The following is a 19,016-nucleotide window of genomic DNA, read 5'->3' as shown; positions in this document are numbered from 1 at the left end:
CACCTTTGAATGCTAATGTATCTCTGTGTACGGTGGTTAATGTGGTTACTTGACGTGTCCCTTGATGTTTTTCTCAGGATATTGACGGATTAAACTCTCAACTGAGCCTCATGCGCTCTCAGAGTGACAGTGTGTTAACAGAGGCCTCAACCCTGTTCTTTCAGCAGAAAGGTAAAGCAGAGAGAGTGCTTTTTCTCACTTTTCCTACTTTGTGGATAAAACTAAGTCCACTTTATTTTATTTTTGCAGACATTGTATCCACAGTCCTCGACAATAAGAAATACATCGAAGAGACCAATGAGATGATGGATAGCTCCTCTAAAAAAATAGCTAAGATCATCAGTGACATCAATGCAATTCATAAAGGCAAGAATAAATTGTACATTTACTTTTTTTAGTTGTATCTCTGCCTGTACTATTTGGTGTTTGGAGCTCTGCCAAGTTTGATTTTGAATTCTTTCATTTATCATTTTCTATTTATTATATCTTCTTTACACTTTATTTTGCTTCTCTTCTTAGAAATAAATAAGTTAGAGTCAGAACATTTTTGAGGATAACATTAAAGGGGACCTATTATGCATTATTCACTTTATACAGTGTTTGATATGGCGACAAATCAGTGACTACGTTTACAAGCTGTCAAATATCGGGTTATGGTCGGGTTAAGGTCACTATTTGGGTTTCTGAAACATTCGGAATAACCCGTTTACATGCGTGAGCACTGAGCAGAGAGAGTTACTCCTGTATACATGGAATTTGTAATCAATTGGCAATATCCCGATGTAAATGGCGACGCACGGTTAGCGTCTGGACGTAAGGACAACCTTAAGAGGCAATATGCGTCATTTCCGATTCTTCTTCCTGTATCCAAAGACAACAACAACAGCAGCAGCACGCAGATAATGAATAGTTCGGGGCAGATAGCGATCGCCTTTGTTTGCGCTTTCCTCCTCGCTGGCTCGCTCCAAAAGTGTGGTGCTGTGCTGCGTCTCGCCATGTTTACCTCTACTTGTTTACTTCCGGTATACTGCACGCGGGTTTTTGTATGCGCCGTCTCTACTCAAAAGACCAAGATTCCTTGCGAATAGAACATGCGCAGAACACAAATCAATGTTCCTTTTGATGGGGATATGCCGATACGCGTTTACATGACCAAATATTCGGGTTAGAAAAGGGGTACCCCCAGGGATCATATCCGGGTTTTTAAAAACCGGGATATGAGCATATTCGGGTTTTTGCCGGTGTTTACATGGCCGTGCGCGACCGGGTTATTGCTAATATCCCGGTTTTGAACGGGTTATTGGCTGCGTGTAAACGTAGTCAGTGTCGCTTGATCAAGATCGCCTCGCGCTGCTTTAGTCCAAACTGATAAACGATCCGTCAACCACACAATAACGAGTAGCTCAGTTTCGTTCCGCTTACATTACGTTTGCCATTTGATGTCGGACAATGTTGTGGTCGCGCCAGCGTCTCTTACATTATGTGCACGCTTGCCATGCGCGACCCGCCTACATTTGAAATAACGAAATTTTGGTCGGCAGGAAAAATCATGGTCCAACGAGCTAAAATATCAAGGTGAAAGTCATCATAGCTTGCGTAGTATAGACCCAGCTCCCAACCCAACTTTGAGAATAGATTAACGGCGATATTTTTTTTATCGCCCGATAAGAGTCTCACGTTAACGCAGCACGTTAACGCCGATAACGGCCCACCACTAATTACTATTATGTCTATTTTGAGTGGTTCATTATATTTCACAGTTCAACGCTGGATTTGCACAAAAGTTGTTTCTGAAAGATTTTTTAGATTCGATTAATTAAATCTATTTAACTCCAAAACAACTATATAAAGGTATCCACTAACCATTCAGAAAAGCCAAGTTGCAGTCAATTTTTTTTTCCTGAGTCTCTCCATCAGTGTCCGACTCGAACATGTAAGGCTGAACACCACTAAAACGGGTTTAAACCTATGGTTTAAACTGGAAACCATGATTTTAAATGAGACCATAAAGTTCATTAAGAGTTCTAGTCAAGTTTGAGACTGCTCTTGTTAGAGTTCCATATTCCATTTGACCAGGGTTGTATTTCGACACTAGTATTGCATTTACATTATATGTGCATGTGCATGTTTGAATGTTTATGTTATAATACACATATGCGAATGAGTGTTTTTTGTGTGTGTTTCTAGACCGGACTCCGAGACGTCTGCAGTTCACTCAGGAAGTGGCTGAGGGGACTCTGAACCGCTCTGCTGAAGTGCTGCAGAAAGTGACACCCATCTTGAAGAGAGTGGAGGAGTGGGACGGCAACATGAAAAAAGAGGCATATTCTGCTGCAGCGTTTGACCGCACTGTTTTGTCTGCCGGCGAGGCGGGTATAGTAGACTTCCATCAACACAGAAAAGTTCTATATATAGAAACTATACATCCATTTACAATGTCAGGGCTCGGACCAGAAAAGTTATAGTCGCAGATTGATGTTTGCTTTATGCAAATAACATGCAGCTTTGTTGGTTAAGTCCAATGTTGCATAATTTAACAACATTGTGTGAGCATAGACTGTGTGAGATTTTCATAAAACGAAAGCATGTCCATTGCTGGGTTTATGCTGAATACATTGTCATAAAATGATGCAAAAACACCGGACAATGGATAGTCTCTTCTACAGCCAGCAACAGATAGTGATTTTTTAATTCAGTGGTAGTTTCATAGCCAAAACTTGTTTATTCATTTAGGTTTATCTGCCATGTTGTTACACCAACTGAATGTATTCAGCACATAACCCCATAACTTAAAAATACATTTTCTCATAAAAGATGATTAACTCATGAAGAACTAAACCATTAATTAATGATTACTGCATCAGTAACTAATAAAGATTCTAAATGAGTAATAGATTAAGTAATATATGAATTGTTATTAATTAAATGTGTCATAATGTATTAATTCCTTAATAACATATTTGATGAACTAATAGTGTAAATTAATGCGTTAATCACCACAATGGGTTGAAGTCATGTACTTCAATCATTAACTAATGATTTGCAAATGTATCATTATGTTATGACTTTACTTGTTGAGGCACATGACTATTAACTAATTGTTAAGTATTATGCCATTTTGGTTTTGACATCCACACTAAGCCATGGATTTCAATTTCCAACCATCTACAACCAAGATTTCACTGAGTCCGATGAACCTTGTTGTTCATGGCACAGGAGTATGTCAGGTTATTGAGGTCGTGGTACACTGAGAACATGCGGCCGAGCGCTGCTATTTCATAACACTGTGTCTAGACTAGACAAAGACAATAGAACATCCATTATAGTCAGTGATACTACACTGGATGCGGCGCGACGCTACACAACAAAACCCCGACAGTAAACTGATGCAACATTCTATTTCTGACGTACTCCGAGCTCTTGTGCTTTGCTGTTACGAAGGACAAATGGACTTGCAATGGTCTGTCATGTCCAGTGTAGACAGCTAGTCTCGTCCAGTTTAAACACAATGTAACAGCGGTCAGGAACACATTTTTTGACATTACATTCACTGCATGTGCAAACTGTCAAAACCAATAAATGGCATATTACTTAACAATTAGTTAATAGTCATGTGCCTCAACAAGTAAAGTCATAACATAATGATACATTTGCAAATCATTAGTTAATAATTAATTAAAGCAGACAACTGGAAGTTGAAGTACATTGCTTTGACCAATTGTGGTAATTAACTCATTAATTTACACTTTTAGTTAATAAAATATGTTATTAAGAAATGAATACATTATGATACATTTAATTAATAACAATTCATATATTACTTAATATATTAACCATATATAATCTTTATTAGTTGCTGATGCAGTAATCATTAATTAATGGTTTAGTTCTTCATGAGTCATACATTAACACATGATTATCTGTGCATTAGTTAAGCATGAATTAATGCATATTAGTGCACCCGTATTGTAAAGTGTTACCAAATGTTGTTATAAATTATAAATAATTTAAAATATTGCTTTAAAATAGTTAAAGGTTACTAAAACTAATTAAATATATATATATATATATATATATATATATATATATATATATATACATATATATTATTTGGGTTTGCCATATCTATGCTTATTTCAGTATAAACTTATTCCTCTAATGCACATGTGACTTTTGAGGCATTTAAAAATAATAAACGATTTAATGATCTGTTTATCATTAACGGATCATTAATGATAATGGTTTAACGGTTTAATGATCTACTGAAAAATAGTGAGAGCTTTGGTGATAACTAAGCAAATATTTAATTTAATTAATACTAATTTCTTGCTACAAATGACATCAAAAGTGGAAAAGTTCGTCAGAAACGTACATTTACACACAAACTGACCACCAACCGCAGATTTCAGACACCTTCACATAAAAAAATAAAATAAATAAACACACTGGTTTGTATTGCAAATAGTTTTACCATTTACTTCACTTCCTTTTTATTCTAGTTATTTATATAGCCTAAAACGGCTAATGAATTGGAAATCTTGCACATCCACAGGAAATAGTTTACTACATTGAAAAATAAAGCATTCCAGATTAATTACTTGTGTTTCCATGACTAGAAGGCAACTGTCAACATTGCCAAACAGTTCTTTGGATCAGAGATATTGTCCATGTTGGCTTTTTTTTTTTTTTTTTTGCAGGATTATGAAGATTGTTGCTAATGCTTTCTTACTCACTCACCCACTCACTCTCTCTCTCTGTCCGTGTGTGTGTGTATTTGTATGTGTTTAGTCGAGGACCTGTCAGAGATCGTGCCAGAGCTACTCGATAAGCTGCGAGTGGTTGAAGAGAAAAAACCTGTGAATAATGTCTCCACAAACATCATGAAAATCAGAGAACTCATCGCACAGGCCCGCAGTGTCGCGAAGAAGGTACACCAGGCAATAAACATAAACATAATTTTGACTGACCCACTTGTAGAGCACAATACATGGACACATTCAGAATCTCCATTCAGATTTCTTTATTTATAAGCCTTTCGACACTGACCTACCAAAAGTTAATGAACTACACAAAATATTCTGTGAAGAATTACCCATAATCCAGACATGAGATGCACCAATCAAAGAAGTTGCTCTGACCATAGAAACAGGAACTGAGGCAAGGATTATCATGTTCAAAGAGTTATGACAAAAGGCCACACACACAGCTAAATTCGGTTGCTCTTTCACCTTTCAGTGCTTTAAATATGAGCCACTTTATGAAAAATACAAGCTTAAAGGGATGGTTCGGAGTAATTTCAACCTAGGGTCCTTTGCACCATGTCCACGAGCCAACAGAGGTGGACAGTAACAAAGTACATTTACTTGAGGACTGTACTTAAGTACACTTTTTGAGTATCTGTACTTTACTTGAGTATTATTTTTTCTGGAAACTTTTTACTTTAACTTCACTACATTTGAAAGACAAATATCATACTTTTTACTCCACTACAATTCTGTCAAGGTCCTTGAGTAGAAAGTAACATCAGTCAGTGGATGATTTTGGTTGCAGGGGTTGCATTTTGGTTGGAAATGAAAGTCGAGTTTACGTCAGAACCCTGCATCTGATTGACATCAGAACCCGACGTCAGATTGACGTTGGATATTGGTTGAAAATAAAAGTAGGGTTGACGTCAGAACCCGACTGATGTTGGTTTCTGACGTCAACCCGATTTTCATTTTCAACCACAATACAACGTCTGTCCAATGTTGGAGATCAACGTCAATCTGACATTGGATTCTGACATAAACCTGATTTTCATTTTCAACGTTGGGTTTGGTTTTCTAAATGCGAATTTTGTCACTTTTTTGCACACTAGCTTATAGATAACAGTAAGGCTAACATATTCATACTAAAAGCCAAAAAACTTTAAATAGGGCAATATTTGAGGGAACAGCCATTTGGGTGTCCGAAACCATTGTGGACGTTATTGAGAGCACTTATTCAATCTCACATTCAATCCCACTACTGGAACTGTGTTCTAGAAATAAATGTGATATTGATATGAGGGGTAGGCATACGGTACTTTAAGTATTACATACAACAATGCAACAATAATAAAACAATGCGTTGACATTTACTTTTTACTTTTGATACTTAAGTATTTTTAAAAACGAGTACTTCTGTACTTTTACTTAAGTAAAAATAAGTCTTTACAACTTTTACTTGTAACGGAGTAATATTTGACCAGTAGTATCTGTACTTTCACTCAAGTAAGGAAGTTGTGTACTTCGTCCACCTCTGCGAGCCAAACATCTATCTTTTAAATTTGCAGTAGTCTGAAGTAACTATGACTGACTATCTCACAACAATCCTCTGCTCAGTCACGTGTACACAGTTGTTTCCGTCAACAAAGTTTCACGCGAGAGTATAAAAACGTTTTGCTGAATTTTGAAAGTTTTATAAATGCTTTTATTTTCAGATCAACACTTAAAAAGTATTTAGAATATCATCCAATTATCAATACATTTCTATGGAGTGTTAAATTCACTAGCTTTTCCCTTACACTTGTGAGTTTTGCGAAGGACTTTTACGGGCTTTTCCCAAATCACGGAAGTGACCTCGACGTCCGGGTTAGCGGTAGCATAAGCCATCAGGCTAGTGTTATTTAAATAAACTCCTGATGTACTTACAAACTTTCCAATCCCTCGTTTTATGAGTACAGAACCTTGTACTACTGTAGAAGTTTGGTACCATTCAGGGCTGCGTTTCCCAAAGGCATCGTAAGCCTAAGTTGATCGTAAAAACGATCGTACGACTGATCTTAATATTATGGTCTGTTTCCCAAAAGCATCGTAGCTTAAGTAGCACTTGAAAATCTTCGTAGAACTACGAGTGCTCTGGAGTAATCGTACATCCCCAAGTGCATTGTAAGAAGACAGATTTATGAGGATACCTGCAGGACAACTGGCAGATTACACCTTTAACTTTATTCAAATGCAATGTGATTATAATTTAAGGTTTTGATTGTACTTTATTGTACACTTTATTACTCTTTTTTTGTTGTTGGTTAAATTAATGTATAAATTAAATAATTAAAAAGGTCAGAAAACAAAACAAAAAAATTGAAATAATTGAATCTAATAATTTTAATCAAAATTAAATGAATGAACAAAAAATAAATAAAAGAAATCCTTTAAATCTGTTAAAAATGACATCTTTGTTTCGCTCTATCTCCTCTAAAAGGACATTAATTTCATATTTTTGAAAGGTATCTTTTCTTGTTTTTTGTTTTGTTTTTCAGCCTGCCGCCTGTAGGTGCTTTATATAGACTTGTCTTGATTGCTATCCACAACAGATGACAATTATTAGGTTAAACGTTCAAAATACGATTCCATATAAGGTTATTTCAGCACTTCGCGAATGGACAGCGACTCTTAAGTAGCACGTAGAGCGCGTTCTCGCGCGTTCATGTTAAGTGCATTTTTGGGAAACGCTCGTGGAATTGCTGCGAGCGTTCGTAACCTTGCACGTAGAGAGCGCTCTTAAGAGCTAAGATACATCGTTATCGGGAAACCCGGCCCTGGGCATTATTAGTGGGGTAATTTACGAGATACAACCTTGTATCCATTAGTGCCTACACTAAGCCATTCGGCTGATATCTCTAAATAAGCTCTAACTTTAATAATGTTCAACCAAGGGAAAAAAGGCTTCTAGGGGGGTGTTTGGCTCGAGGTCATGGTACAAAGGACCCTAGGTTGAAATTAAGAACCATCCCTTTAAAGAAGCTTATGCTAAGTGGAAAAAGCAACACTGCAAGAGAACATTATGTGAAGCAACTTTGCAGCATAAACAAAGCACAGCACCTCTATCAACGGTGGTTTAGATGCATCTTTGGTTGCCAATATTCCTTTGATCAAAAGTATTGTATCCCAAATGGTGAATGCTTTTTGTCATGTTTTAAATACTAACATACTAAAGTACATAATAAAGTGCTTGATTGTTGTTTTAACTGTACTGTGTTATTTGATAATAACTCACATTTTAAATGTACTAAATTGCACCTTCATCATTACAAATGTGTGTATTTACAAATAATATAAGTGCATGGCATACAAGTTTAATTGGAAATGGCATTCAATTATTATTATACTGCATTATTATACTTATTTTTTTCTCTAATTGCAGGTGCAAGTGTCCATGAAGTTTAACGGCCAGTCTGCCGTAGAGGTTCATCCCTACTCCAACCTAGATGAGCTGAAGGCGGTCACGTCCATCAGTTTCTACATCCGAGTGGACCCAGACAAAGACCCGATAGAAGATCGCTTCCTACTGTACCTCGGAGACAAGCAAGTGAGCACTAGCTAGAAAACTGGGGCCGAAAGGGGGGAGAGAATGACTATCATTCATTCAAACACTGGTCCATTCAGGAATTAAACACATTGGGCCCTATTATAAACCTTACGCAATGCAGTGCCAAGCACGACGCAAGTGTTTTTTGCTAGTTTCAGCCCGACGAAGTTGTAATTTTTACATCCTGCGCCACGTTGTTTAAATAGCAAATGCATTTGCGCCCTGGTCTGAAAACGATGTGTGTTCAGGTGCATTTTGATTATGCGTAATGGTGACCAAACATTTTCAATAAATCACCAACACGTAAACCCCTGTTAATTCTCAATAAGAACTTCTATAGCCATATGACTGAAATAAAGTCAATCTGGGTAGTAATAAGTGAAGCTGGAAGTGCTGTTGTTTAATCCTCCTCTGCTGAGATCTTGAGAGATTTAATGTATTTTATCTTCAGTTGATTTCATCTATGGCTGTGGCTGGAAGTCAGTTGTAGTTCTTGTGTTTCTCCTTTCCTTCATTGATTTTTGTTACCAGTAGGTGTTCATCACTAATGCTCAATCATCACTTAATTAATCACTTTATTATCTCATTAACTTTAACACAGATTCATCTCTCTGTAGAGTTCGCTGTGTGCATTTTGGTTCATTTCACCAACTCATCAACTATTCGGATCAGAGCAATCAGTGTGGTGTGAAAAGGAACCAAAATGGCTGAAAAATGCTAAAATGTAGAATTTTTTGCCCTTGGTCTGGACCAAATTAACCGAACTACAGATATGAAAGCACCCTAAATCATGTCGGTAATCACGTATGACAATAATTATTCATATGACTTTTCCCTCTCCACGGTTGTGTTTGTGTCTTGCTGAGAATGTAACAACGTTTCTCGTGACAGTCTCTTATTTAATGATGCCGTCCGTCTTCTGTAGGCGCTGTGCTGGCTGTACTAGATTTAGCGTTTATAGTTCAGGTGTTCACACAGAATGAAATTCAGTGAGCTGAAAGCTTTTTTGCTTTAAAAAATATGGCGCAGTGAGACACGTCAAAGACGACAGTCTATCGCATGTAGCTAAATAAAAACAATTTTCAAACAGCAATGGAATTCAAAAACAAAATGCTGTTGATGTTGAACACTACCTCTTCTGACCGGTAGGTGCCTGTTAGTCTGCACTCAGGTTTCATCAAACCATCATTGATTAGCTGGTAAGGTAATAATAAAAACGTTCAGCGAAATTGAGAACTTATGTCTAACTTCTATACTTTATTACTTTGCCCATTACAGCAGTCAAAGTTTTAATTAAGGTGGCTAATTAAAACATTGCAGCAGGCACACATGACTTTTAGTGAATTCCTTCCTAAATCAGGCTAATTTTACACTTCTTTTGGTTGTTGGCTCAAGCCCAAGTTCTTTTCCATCTCCCTCCCCCTTTGCAATGTTTGTTTCTAAACCACAGGACATCTGCATCATAAATGTAATGACTCAATAAAAAGAGCTATAAAAATACTTAAAAACACTTTTTTTCCACAATGGAATGTCTTGTTAAATGTCGATTCTACTTGTGTGTGTGTGTGTGTGTGTGTGTGTGTGTGTGTGTGTGTGTGCAGGGACGTAAGGACTACATGGGACTTGCCATAAAGAACGATAATCTGGTTTATGTGTACAATCTGGGAGGAGAGGACGTGGAGATTCCACTCAGTTCAAAGCCGGTCAGCTCCTGGCCTCCTGTCTTCAATCTTGTTAAAGTGGAGAGGTAGAAAAACTGCTTTCATCATCTGATCTTGAATAATGGTTTTTCTTTTGGAAACCTAAGAGGAAAAATCCTAGGAAAACCTACGAAACCCACAAACACACACACACACACAGCAGCCAAATAGGTGTGTCAGTCTAAATAGTTACAGCACAAAGGTTCAGGACGTGGACCCACATTTTGAGAGTGAGATTTGTTAACTTGTGCTCCAGGAATGTTCTGTTGACACAGAGCAGTTTTTCATTTGAGGTTCGAGTAACAAAAAGAAGAGGTCTGAAGCTTTTAGGTTCAGTTGCTCTTTTCCACCGGTGCTGCATCATGCTGCTCTCTAATTACACCAAAATACACTAAAATAAAAATACAACATAATAAAAAAAAAATTTAAAGCCACTGTCAGATATTCAAGATTTCTGTTTATTAAGTAATGTTGTGTCAGTTTTAATAAGGCACAGTGAAACCATAAAACCATATACCATTTATATGGTATATAAAAACCATATACTTAATCTATTTTCTCTATACATAAGCCTTAATGTTACCTAATATAGGTCAAGTTTTTTTTGTGTGTGGCTTTTTACAACTTAATTTAACCATAAACAAAAGCTAAATTAGCTATATGACATTCGAATGTTCACTAACAATAAAAATAAGAACATTTTATTTGTCAATGTTTAATTTAGTTATTTACTATAAATATTGTGATGTCTTTCTAAAAAAAACAACAACAAAAAAACAAGAGAAAAATGAATATAACCTAGAATCATTTTTGCAGTCAGTCAAGCTAGCTAGTACCCAGTATGTGTTCTGCACATCACTATGGTGTCAAGTGAAAATACTATTGTTGAGATGTATGTTGTTCAGGGAAGAAGGAGGCGGGAACCGTTGAACGTTTCACTGACTTTAATAATCATAAAATAAACGAACACCTAAACGAAAGTAAAAGCGGCAGCCGCTTACAGACGACAACACACGTAAACAAAACACAAAGTAAAATCCAGGCCTGGTCCTCTCTCGTCCTTCACTGTCGTTGCTCCTCCTTTTATGCTCTTCTCTTCCGTGAGAAACTCAAGATCATTATCAATCACTCCACACAAAATTTTATAAATTGCAATTTTTCTATGGTTTTAGCCAACTGAACAAAATTGGCCAAACTGGTTTAACTGGTGGAAACCATGATTTTCGATTAGATCACTTTAAATAAATCACATAGTCATTTCACTTTTTTACGGGTGATATTGGTCACTATTGCGATAATAGAAAAGGGGCTTGACTTAAGTTATGTGTTCATACAAACTGTATTCGAGCTACTGTAAGCTGATGTATGAACAGGACGATTCGAGAGACGTACCTCAATCCCAAAACTCTGTTTGACCGTATAGTCCAGGGAAAGTGAATTTGTGTTGCTTTCCTTGTTAGGATTCATCAAATGCATGAATCCTATTAAATCCTAATTGGCATTAGTCCTAATTGATTGAATCCTAATGAATGCATGAATCCTAATTGGCAGATGTTTTGCCAAGGGAAGACCATGTTTGTATAGATCTTAGTTTTAGTTTTGCTGCGTATAATATTTCTATAATCAGTGTTTTTTTCCCTTCTTTCTGATAGGTTGGGTCGCCATGGTAAATTGTTCCTGACGGTCCCGAGTCAAGACACCACAGCAGAGCAGAAGTTCATCCAGAAAGGAGAGGGGGCTGGGACAGACTCCATGTTTGACCTTGACCCTAAAGACAATATTTTCATTGTGGGAGGAGTTCCTCCTGATGTGAAGGTAAAAAAAAAAAAAAAACCTCTTTTCTGTTAGGATAATGTCTCAGTTAGGTCATAAAAATTGGGAAATGGAAAATATGATTTAAGAATTTTTGCACTGTAACATATTCTTATGCAGAAATGTCCTTCATGTTCTTCCAGATTCCTCCAGCTTTAAGCTTGGCTCCTTTTGTTGGTTGCATCGAGTTAGAGACTTTGAATAGTGATATCATCAGTCTGTACAACTTTAAGCAACTTCACAAAATGGATGTTGCTGCATCGATGCCTTGTCCCAGGTAAACCTTCCTTACATCCATTCATGCTTTAAACCTTAAACACTATGGTAAAGACTGCCTAAAGCAGGAGCAGAACAGTTTCATACCACCTTTCAAGTGTTAATAGTTTATCCTGCTCAATTAATATTCACATTCACTTCATGCATTTTGGTTTGCCATTTACTATTATCCCGCCACCCCATCCAACAGTTCTCTTAAGGATTGCATTCAAGTATTAGCTAAATGTAGCTGTCACATTATTTCACCAGCCCGTTTGAAATATATATTTACAAATATAATATGTGTGAAATGTTTGTTAGTTTTATTATTGTACTATGTTTTTATATTTAAATACATCACAGCAAGATTGTGATATACAGTATATGGTTTTCTAATACCTACCTCATTTGCAAGCAGAGAATTATAGGAATACAATTTCAGGTTTCATTAGCCTAATAAATATTCAAATTAGTATGTTAGGTATAATAAGATGTGTCGCTCAGCACTAGATCTATAGCTGTGCTTTATAGCTCAATTACTGTATATTGTTATTGTTGCATTTTTTCCCTTTAAATGTCAGATATTTCTCAGATCTTTCTCTCCAAAGCTTGAATGAGGTTAAAGTTGACACTTTGTACTGTATATGGTCTGTTTATATATTGCAATCTCTCTGTTTTTTCCAGGCATAAGTTGGCTTTCTCTCAGAGTCGTGTGACAAGTTATTTGTTTGATGGGAGCGGCTTTGCTTTAGTCAACAACATTGAGAGAAGAGGCAAAATTGGCATTGTTACTCGGTTTGATATCGAAGTTCGTACTGTTGCCAACAACGGCATTCTATTCCTCATGGTTAATGAGGTAAATATAGTTCAATTATAAATGTTGTTATTCAATTAGTTTGGACTGATTCTTGGAAAACTGAAAAAGTAAAGTATATGTATGAAGAAATTATTTTGGATGAGCATGTTCAGAGGTATTCAGAGAAAAATACCTGTTCACACCAAGGATAACAATAAAGATATCGTTTTAAAAATCTTTCTAAATATAAAAGATTAGCAGAGTCCACAACGCAGCTATAAAGATAACGACACAGAGAAACAACATTGTTTGAATCACTTTCAGAAAGATTTTTTTTTCCAGCTGATGAATAATAAAAACATTGACAGCCAATCAGAAACAATTCTGAAACAATTTTCAATTTCAGTTTACTAATGTTAACAAATGGAAACTTATTGCAAAGTGTTACATAAATGACTAGTTCAGTCATGAAATTTTAGCATGTGCAATCTGATAGCAATTACATTGTTTATTAGAGCCAGAGTGTAGATTGATGTGGAGAAAAAAAAGCATTTTAGCATAAGACAAAATGAGTCTTATGCTAAAACGGAAAAAAAAATTTGAGTCACAGGCTGTTGTATATTATGGAGCATATGATAAATATGATATGATATGATATGATATGATATGATATGATAGATTTGTGCATAATTTTCTAGAATTATGAGGCATTTGAACTTACTCACTGACGCCTTACCTTACCACCCTACAGGTATGTAAAATTAATTTTAAAAAATCTGTGCATATATTGATGCATTTATGATGGGTTTCCACAGACCAATTTTTTCGTGCTGGAGCTGAAAAATGGATTTCTCCGTCTGATGTACGACTTTGGTTTCACTAATGGTCCTGTCATCATGGAGAGTAACTTGGCCAAACTCCAGATCAACGATGCTCGATATCATGAGGTAATGCTTTCTTGTTACCACTTCCAGGGCATTCATCAAGTCATATCTTTAAAACACAATGCATAACTTTTAACACCCTGTTGTAAATTTTGTCTCAGGTGTCTGTGATCTATCATCACTCTAAGAAAATCATTCTGCTAGTGGACAGAAGCCATGTCAAGTCCATGGAAAGTGAAAGGAAACCCTTACCATTCTCTGATATCTATATTGGAGGAGCTCCTTCTAGCATTCTGCTCTCGAGGTGAGAAACTTTGCTACATATTAATGCACAGATCAGGTAGAGAGGCTGATCCAATGACTTAGCAGTTCTCATTTCCAACACTGAACCCGGCCATACGAATGTTCCACAGGCCAGAACTGTCATCCCTGGTGGGATTGAAGGGCTGTGTAAAGGGCTTCCAGTTCCAGAAAAAGGACTTCAATCTCTTGGAGGAGCCAGGAACCATTGGTATCAGTAGTGGCTGTCCTGAGGAATCATTTGTATGTAACACACCCTTCTAAATTCATAGCGTTGGCAAATTATTTTTGATGGCACAGGAATTATAAACAAATTTTGGCTTCTTTTTGTTTACTTAATGTAAATGCTATAACACGTGTGACCCAAAAATGTGACGCAGAATGAAATCCAATATAAAGTCTTCAATCAAACTGTTCTCAGAAGCAGGAGTAAACATGCACACACTACACATAAACTAAAGATGACCCAAACCCTCAACCGAAAGAACTGAGGGCTGAAATACGTACAGGGATGATTAACAGAACAAGAACCAGGTGTGCAACTTAATTAGAAACCATGAAAATGGATTAAACAATAAATGCGACCACATAAAACATGGATAAAACAATAAATTAGTCTATTTTAAATTCTATGAATGGAGACTGCTCACACATGTGCTGTATTCAATTATTCAGCATTTACCGTTATGAATACCATTACGTCTTTGCACTGTTTAACTATGGTCTGAATATATATATATATATATATATATAATAATAATTATATATATATATATATATATATATATATATATATATATATATATATATATATATATATATATATACATATATATATATATATATATATATTTTTTTTTTTTTAAATAACTTTCTCAAATCTGGTTGTCTTCTACCTGCAGATGTCCCGTACGGCCTATTTCTCTGGAGAAGGATATCTGGGCTCTACAGCTAAAATCTCACCATTCCAGTCTTTTGAGGGAGGACTAAACTTCGGAACACTACAGTCTAATGGACTCCTATTCTACCACAGAGATGGGGTAGAGTCTTTTTAGTTACTGTGTTTTACCCAGTCAAGTCTTGTTCTGTCTCTAAACTATAACTGTCGGGGAAGCTAATCCTAAACCAAGAAACAAAAGAAAAAAGAGATCTAAGGCTTTATTGCCAGGCTTTTCCTTTATATCAGACTGTTCTCGCTATGGGAAGGAGGGGATTGGGTGTTTGATACAGGGGGCAGTTTTTCATGATGTCACAGATCAACCCAGTCTTTCTCTCTGTTCTAGTTGGATGAGTTTTCTCTCTCATTGGAGAATGGTGCAGTAGTGCTCCAGTCCAAAGGAACCAGAGTCAGATCACATAAGAAGAATTACAATGATGGACGGACTCATTTCTTAGTTGCCTCAGTGACCGATCAGAAGTGAGTTGGTGACTCAGTGTTATTTATATTACAAATGAAAATCTCATAAAATATCTTTACAAAATGTTACCATGTTATATTCATTCATTTTATTCAAATTTTAATCTCTTTTACTTGCATGCTATATAATTTGAGTAAAAAAAAAAAAAAAAAAAAGAGTTTGTGATAATGTGCAGAATACAGTGCCTTTGGAAAGTTTTCAAAACCCATACATTTTTTCGAATTCTGTTATGCTGCAACCTTTTGCTAAAATACTTTAAATAGTTTTTTCCACTTTACTTTCCACTCCATACCCATAATGATAAAGCATAAACAGATTTGTGACAACTTTGCAAATGTATTAAACATCTGAAACCTCAGACTGTATTGTATTCAAATATTTTGTTATGACACTTGAAACATATGTTTCTAAAGTAAAAACCTGAGCTTCTGCAATAATATCATATATTGAATATTCTGAAAAAGGATGAATAAGAAGTACAAGACTCTTTGTATTGGGTAATCAGGTCTCTCTACATTTTAAATTTTTCTTCTTCAAAAAATTGTTAGTGCATCTTATCTTGTAGGTGTTATTTCTCATCATATTTTTGTAAACAGCAGTTTTAATTAAAATGATTTATGTTCATGATGCATCCTTTTGTCTCATCTTATTGTTGATGAAAAACATTCTGCATTTTGTTGATCTCAAATGAAGTTCTGAAGCTAACAAGGTGTCCTTAGATGTATCAACTTGTTACATCAACTATTTATCCATGTTCTCTTGGCAGGTATGAACTTATAATTGATGACAAAGACAAGCAGGAGAAGAAGAAGCCGTCTTCCACGCCTCAGTCAGATAACGTCCCAAAGACCTTCTACTATGGAGGCTCTCCTATGAGTTCCACACAGAATTTCACTGGATGCATCAGTTATGCTTACATTAGCAGGTAACATACATAATAAACATGCTTTTTTCACACAACCACTACTCAGCAAATTATTTGTGTTTTAAATGTACTGTACAGGGATGCTTTGAGAAATCTGATCTGGTGATCCCCAACCCTATTCCCCAAGCCCTCCAACACTTCACTTTTTAAATGTCTCCTTTTTCAGACACACTCACTAATGCTCTACTACTGATCTACTAATGCACCTATGACCTGAATCAGGTGTGTTTGATTCATGAGACATATAAAATATGAAAGTATAAGGAGCAACAGAAACACAGTTGAGAATCACTAACTGATCTAATCCCTTCCAGATAGCAATGTCTGTGATTGTGTGATATTATTTTTTTCCACAAAGCTCTTCCTCATTATTATTATTATTATTATTATTATTATTATTTTTACCTTCACTGAATACTATAGCTACATTTCTTTTTGAACTGTCTGATCCACCGTGACGGATTCAGATCTTTTTTTCCCCCAAGTCTGTTTTTTTTTAAGTATTGCTGCCTCATATTTGTAAAAATTTACAAATATAAATGTTTTAAATAATATTTACAAATATAAAATTTGTAAATAATATTTACAAATATAAAATTAAAATGTACAAATTTACAAATATCAGTCATCATCCAAAGTAAAATAAATATATAAGACTCTTAAATCAATGAGAGTCTGCTTTAGTAGATATGCTTTAGACCCTCACCTTAATACATTCCACTCTTACTTATACATGTTAAAAACATTTTAATCATGACAACTCTCGGTTTCACTTTATTTTGATGGTCCCTTTGACACATTAGAGTGTTAGTAAAGTATTAGTAGAATGGTAGGGTTAGGGTTAGAATAAGTTGACGTACTGTAGTTACATGTACTGTAGTTGCAAAGTTACTTATAGTCAGTAGAATGTCTGTTAAGGAGCATCACAATAGAGTTAAGCAGATATTAAGCAGACAGTCTACTAATACTCTAATGAGAGTTAGTTGACATATAGGTGCAACGTTACTGTGACGTGAAGTAACAGAGGAGACAATAGCAAGTAAAACTGGTTCTTTATTAAACAATACGAGAAACTTGACTCAGAAGGAGTAGGAAGATGATAGAACAGTCTCAGTCCAAAGCAGGCAGGTCTCACGATCTCACTCAGCATCAGCGGGAAGAACTCAGGAATGGGTGCGTTGGCAACGCAGGCTTGCGTGGGCAACTCGAAGAACACGGTCAGATGAGTGAGGTGAATTCCCAGTGAAGACGAGACGTGAAGACAAACTGCGACGAAGAATCTCCCAGACGAACACAGGCTGGAGACACGAGGAGTCGAGAAGGAACAGGAACAGAATGGGAAACATCCACAAACAACGATCTGACAAACACAAGACGCACGAGGTGAGTATAAATAGGCACTGGAAATGAGAATCACCTGCCGCTGAGTCTCCCGGAGGATAATCAGCGACCACGCCCACACACCACACACACACACACACACACACACACACACACACACACACACACACACACACACACACATAACACAACGCAAGGAAGAGTCAATGAATTCATCAACCGTGACAGTACCCCTCTCCCTAGGAGCGCCTCCTGGCGTTCCCAGGAGATCCTACCTGTTGATTGTAATCATCAATAAGGGATTGATCCAGGATGTCCCTAGCAGGAACCCAACTTCTCTCCTCCGGACCGTAACCTTCCCAGTCCACCAGATACTGAAATCCGCGTCCCCTCCGTCTCGAGTCCAGAATACGATTTACCGAATAAGTAGGTTTCGCCATCTACGAGTCGCGGCGATGGGGGAACCGGGGCCGGCGGATTAATGGAAGAATAAAATACGGGCTTTAATTTGGACACATGGAACACGGGATGAATTCTCCTGTACGCAGGATGAAGTTTGAGTCGGACTGTCACCGGACTAATGACTTTGGTGACAGGAAACGGGCCAATGAATTTAGGAGCTAACTTATTCTAAACGGAGCGGAGAGGAATATTCTTGGTAGAAAGCCACACTTTGGAACCGACAACGTATACGGGAGGTCTTGACCGGTGGCGATCGGCCTTAACCTTGGTGCGTGCCCCTACCTGGAGCAGAGTCTCACGGGCTCTGGTCCATGTACGGTGACATCTCTGGACGAAGGCGTGAGCGGAGGGAACCGCGACTTCGGATTCCAGGCTAGGAAAAATTGGTGGCTGGTACCCTAAACTACACTCAAACGGAGATAGGCCCGTATAGTGTTGTCAAAAGACCCGGTACTTCGGTACCAAGTCGGTACTTATTTTTTTTTAAACGTCACGGTACCAGGTTTTCTCAAACCCGGTACTTGATGCGCGTGCATGCCCGAAGCGCGTGCAGTTGCGTCCTCTTCATAAAAGCGCTGATGGCGATCGGCGGTGCTGCTGCTGATGTGGTGCTGATGTTTTTGCGCGTGCAGATACGTTATTTCAAATGGCGCGCGGCAAGCGCGCTCATAATAGAAGCGGCGCGCTCGCTTTTCCATGTGCGTTCATGGATGTATAGCAACGACAGACGCCACGGGAGTACAAACGCTTGTGCGAACTGCGCTCTCCATGACGACGAGGAAGTGTGACATA

At 37.1% G+C, this 19,016-nt stretch overlaps 2 protein-coding genes across 2 annotated transcripts in view; one reads left to right on the top strand and one right to left on the bottom strand.

Annotated features, from left to right (window-relative positions):
* Positions 1-19,016, top strand: part of lama4 (laminin, alpha 4) — a 156,049-nt gene that overhangs the window by 108,343 nt on the left and 28,690 nt on the right. The window contains exons 17-31 of the mRNA XM_082148436.1: positions 78-171; positions 250-366; positions 2,188-2,373; positions 4,789-4,928; positions 8,167-8,331; positions 9,933-10,078; positions 11,684-11,846; positions 11,987-12,120; positions 12,783-12,954; positions 13,710-13,841; positions 13,940-14,082; positions 14,192-14,321; positions 14,981-15,118; positions 15,362-15,495; positions 16,263-16,421. Of these exons, the coding sequence (XP_082004562.1) occupies positions 78-171; positions 250-366; positions 2,188-2,373; positions 4,789-4,928; positions 8,167-8,331; positions 9,933-10,078; positions 11,684-11,846; positions 11,987-12,120; positions 12,783-12,954; positions 13,710-13,841; positions 13,940-14,082; positions 14,192-14,321; positions 14,981-15,118; positions 15,362-15,495; positions 16,263-16,421 (2,153 nt within the window). The remainder of the gene's footprint in view (positions 1-77; positions 172-249; positions 367-2,187; positions 2,374-4,788; positions 4,929-8,166; positions 8,332-9,932; positions 10,079-11,683; positions 11,847-11,986; positions 12,121-12,782; positions 12,955-13,709; positions 13,842-13,939; positions 14,083-14,191; positions 14,322-14,980; positions 15,119-15,361; positions 15,496-16,262; positions 16,422-19,016) is intronic.
* LOC309482909 (uncharacterized protein) overlaps positions 1-19,016 on the bottom strand; it is a 170,433-nt gene that overhangs the window by 134,217 nt on the left and 17,200 nt on the right. The window lies entirely within an intron of this gene.

Source organism: Leuciscus leuciscus (genome assembly GCF_965113295.1).
Source record: "Leuciscus leuciscus genome assembly, chromosome: 19".
NCBI lineage: Eukaryota > Metazoa > Chordata > Actinopteri > Cypriniformes > Leuciscidae > Leuciscus > Leuciscus leuciscus.
The sequence above is the reverse complement of the archived record's forward strand: the minus strand, read 5'-3'. Positions and strand labels throughout refer to the sequence as shown.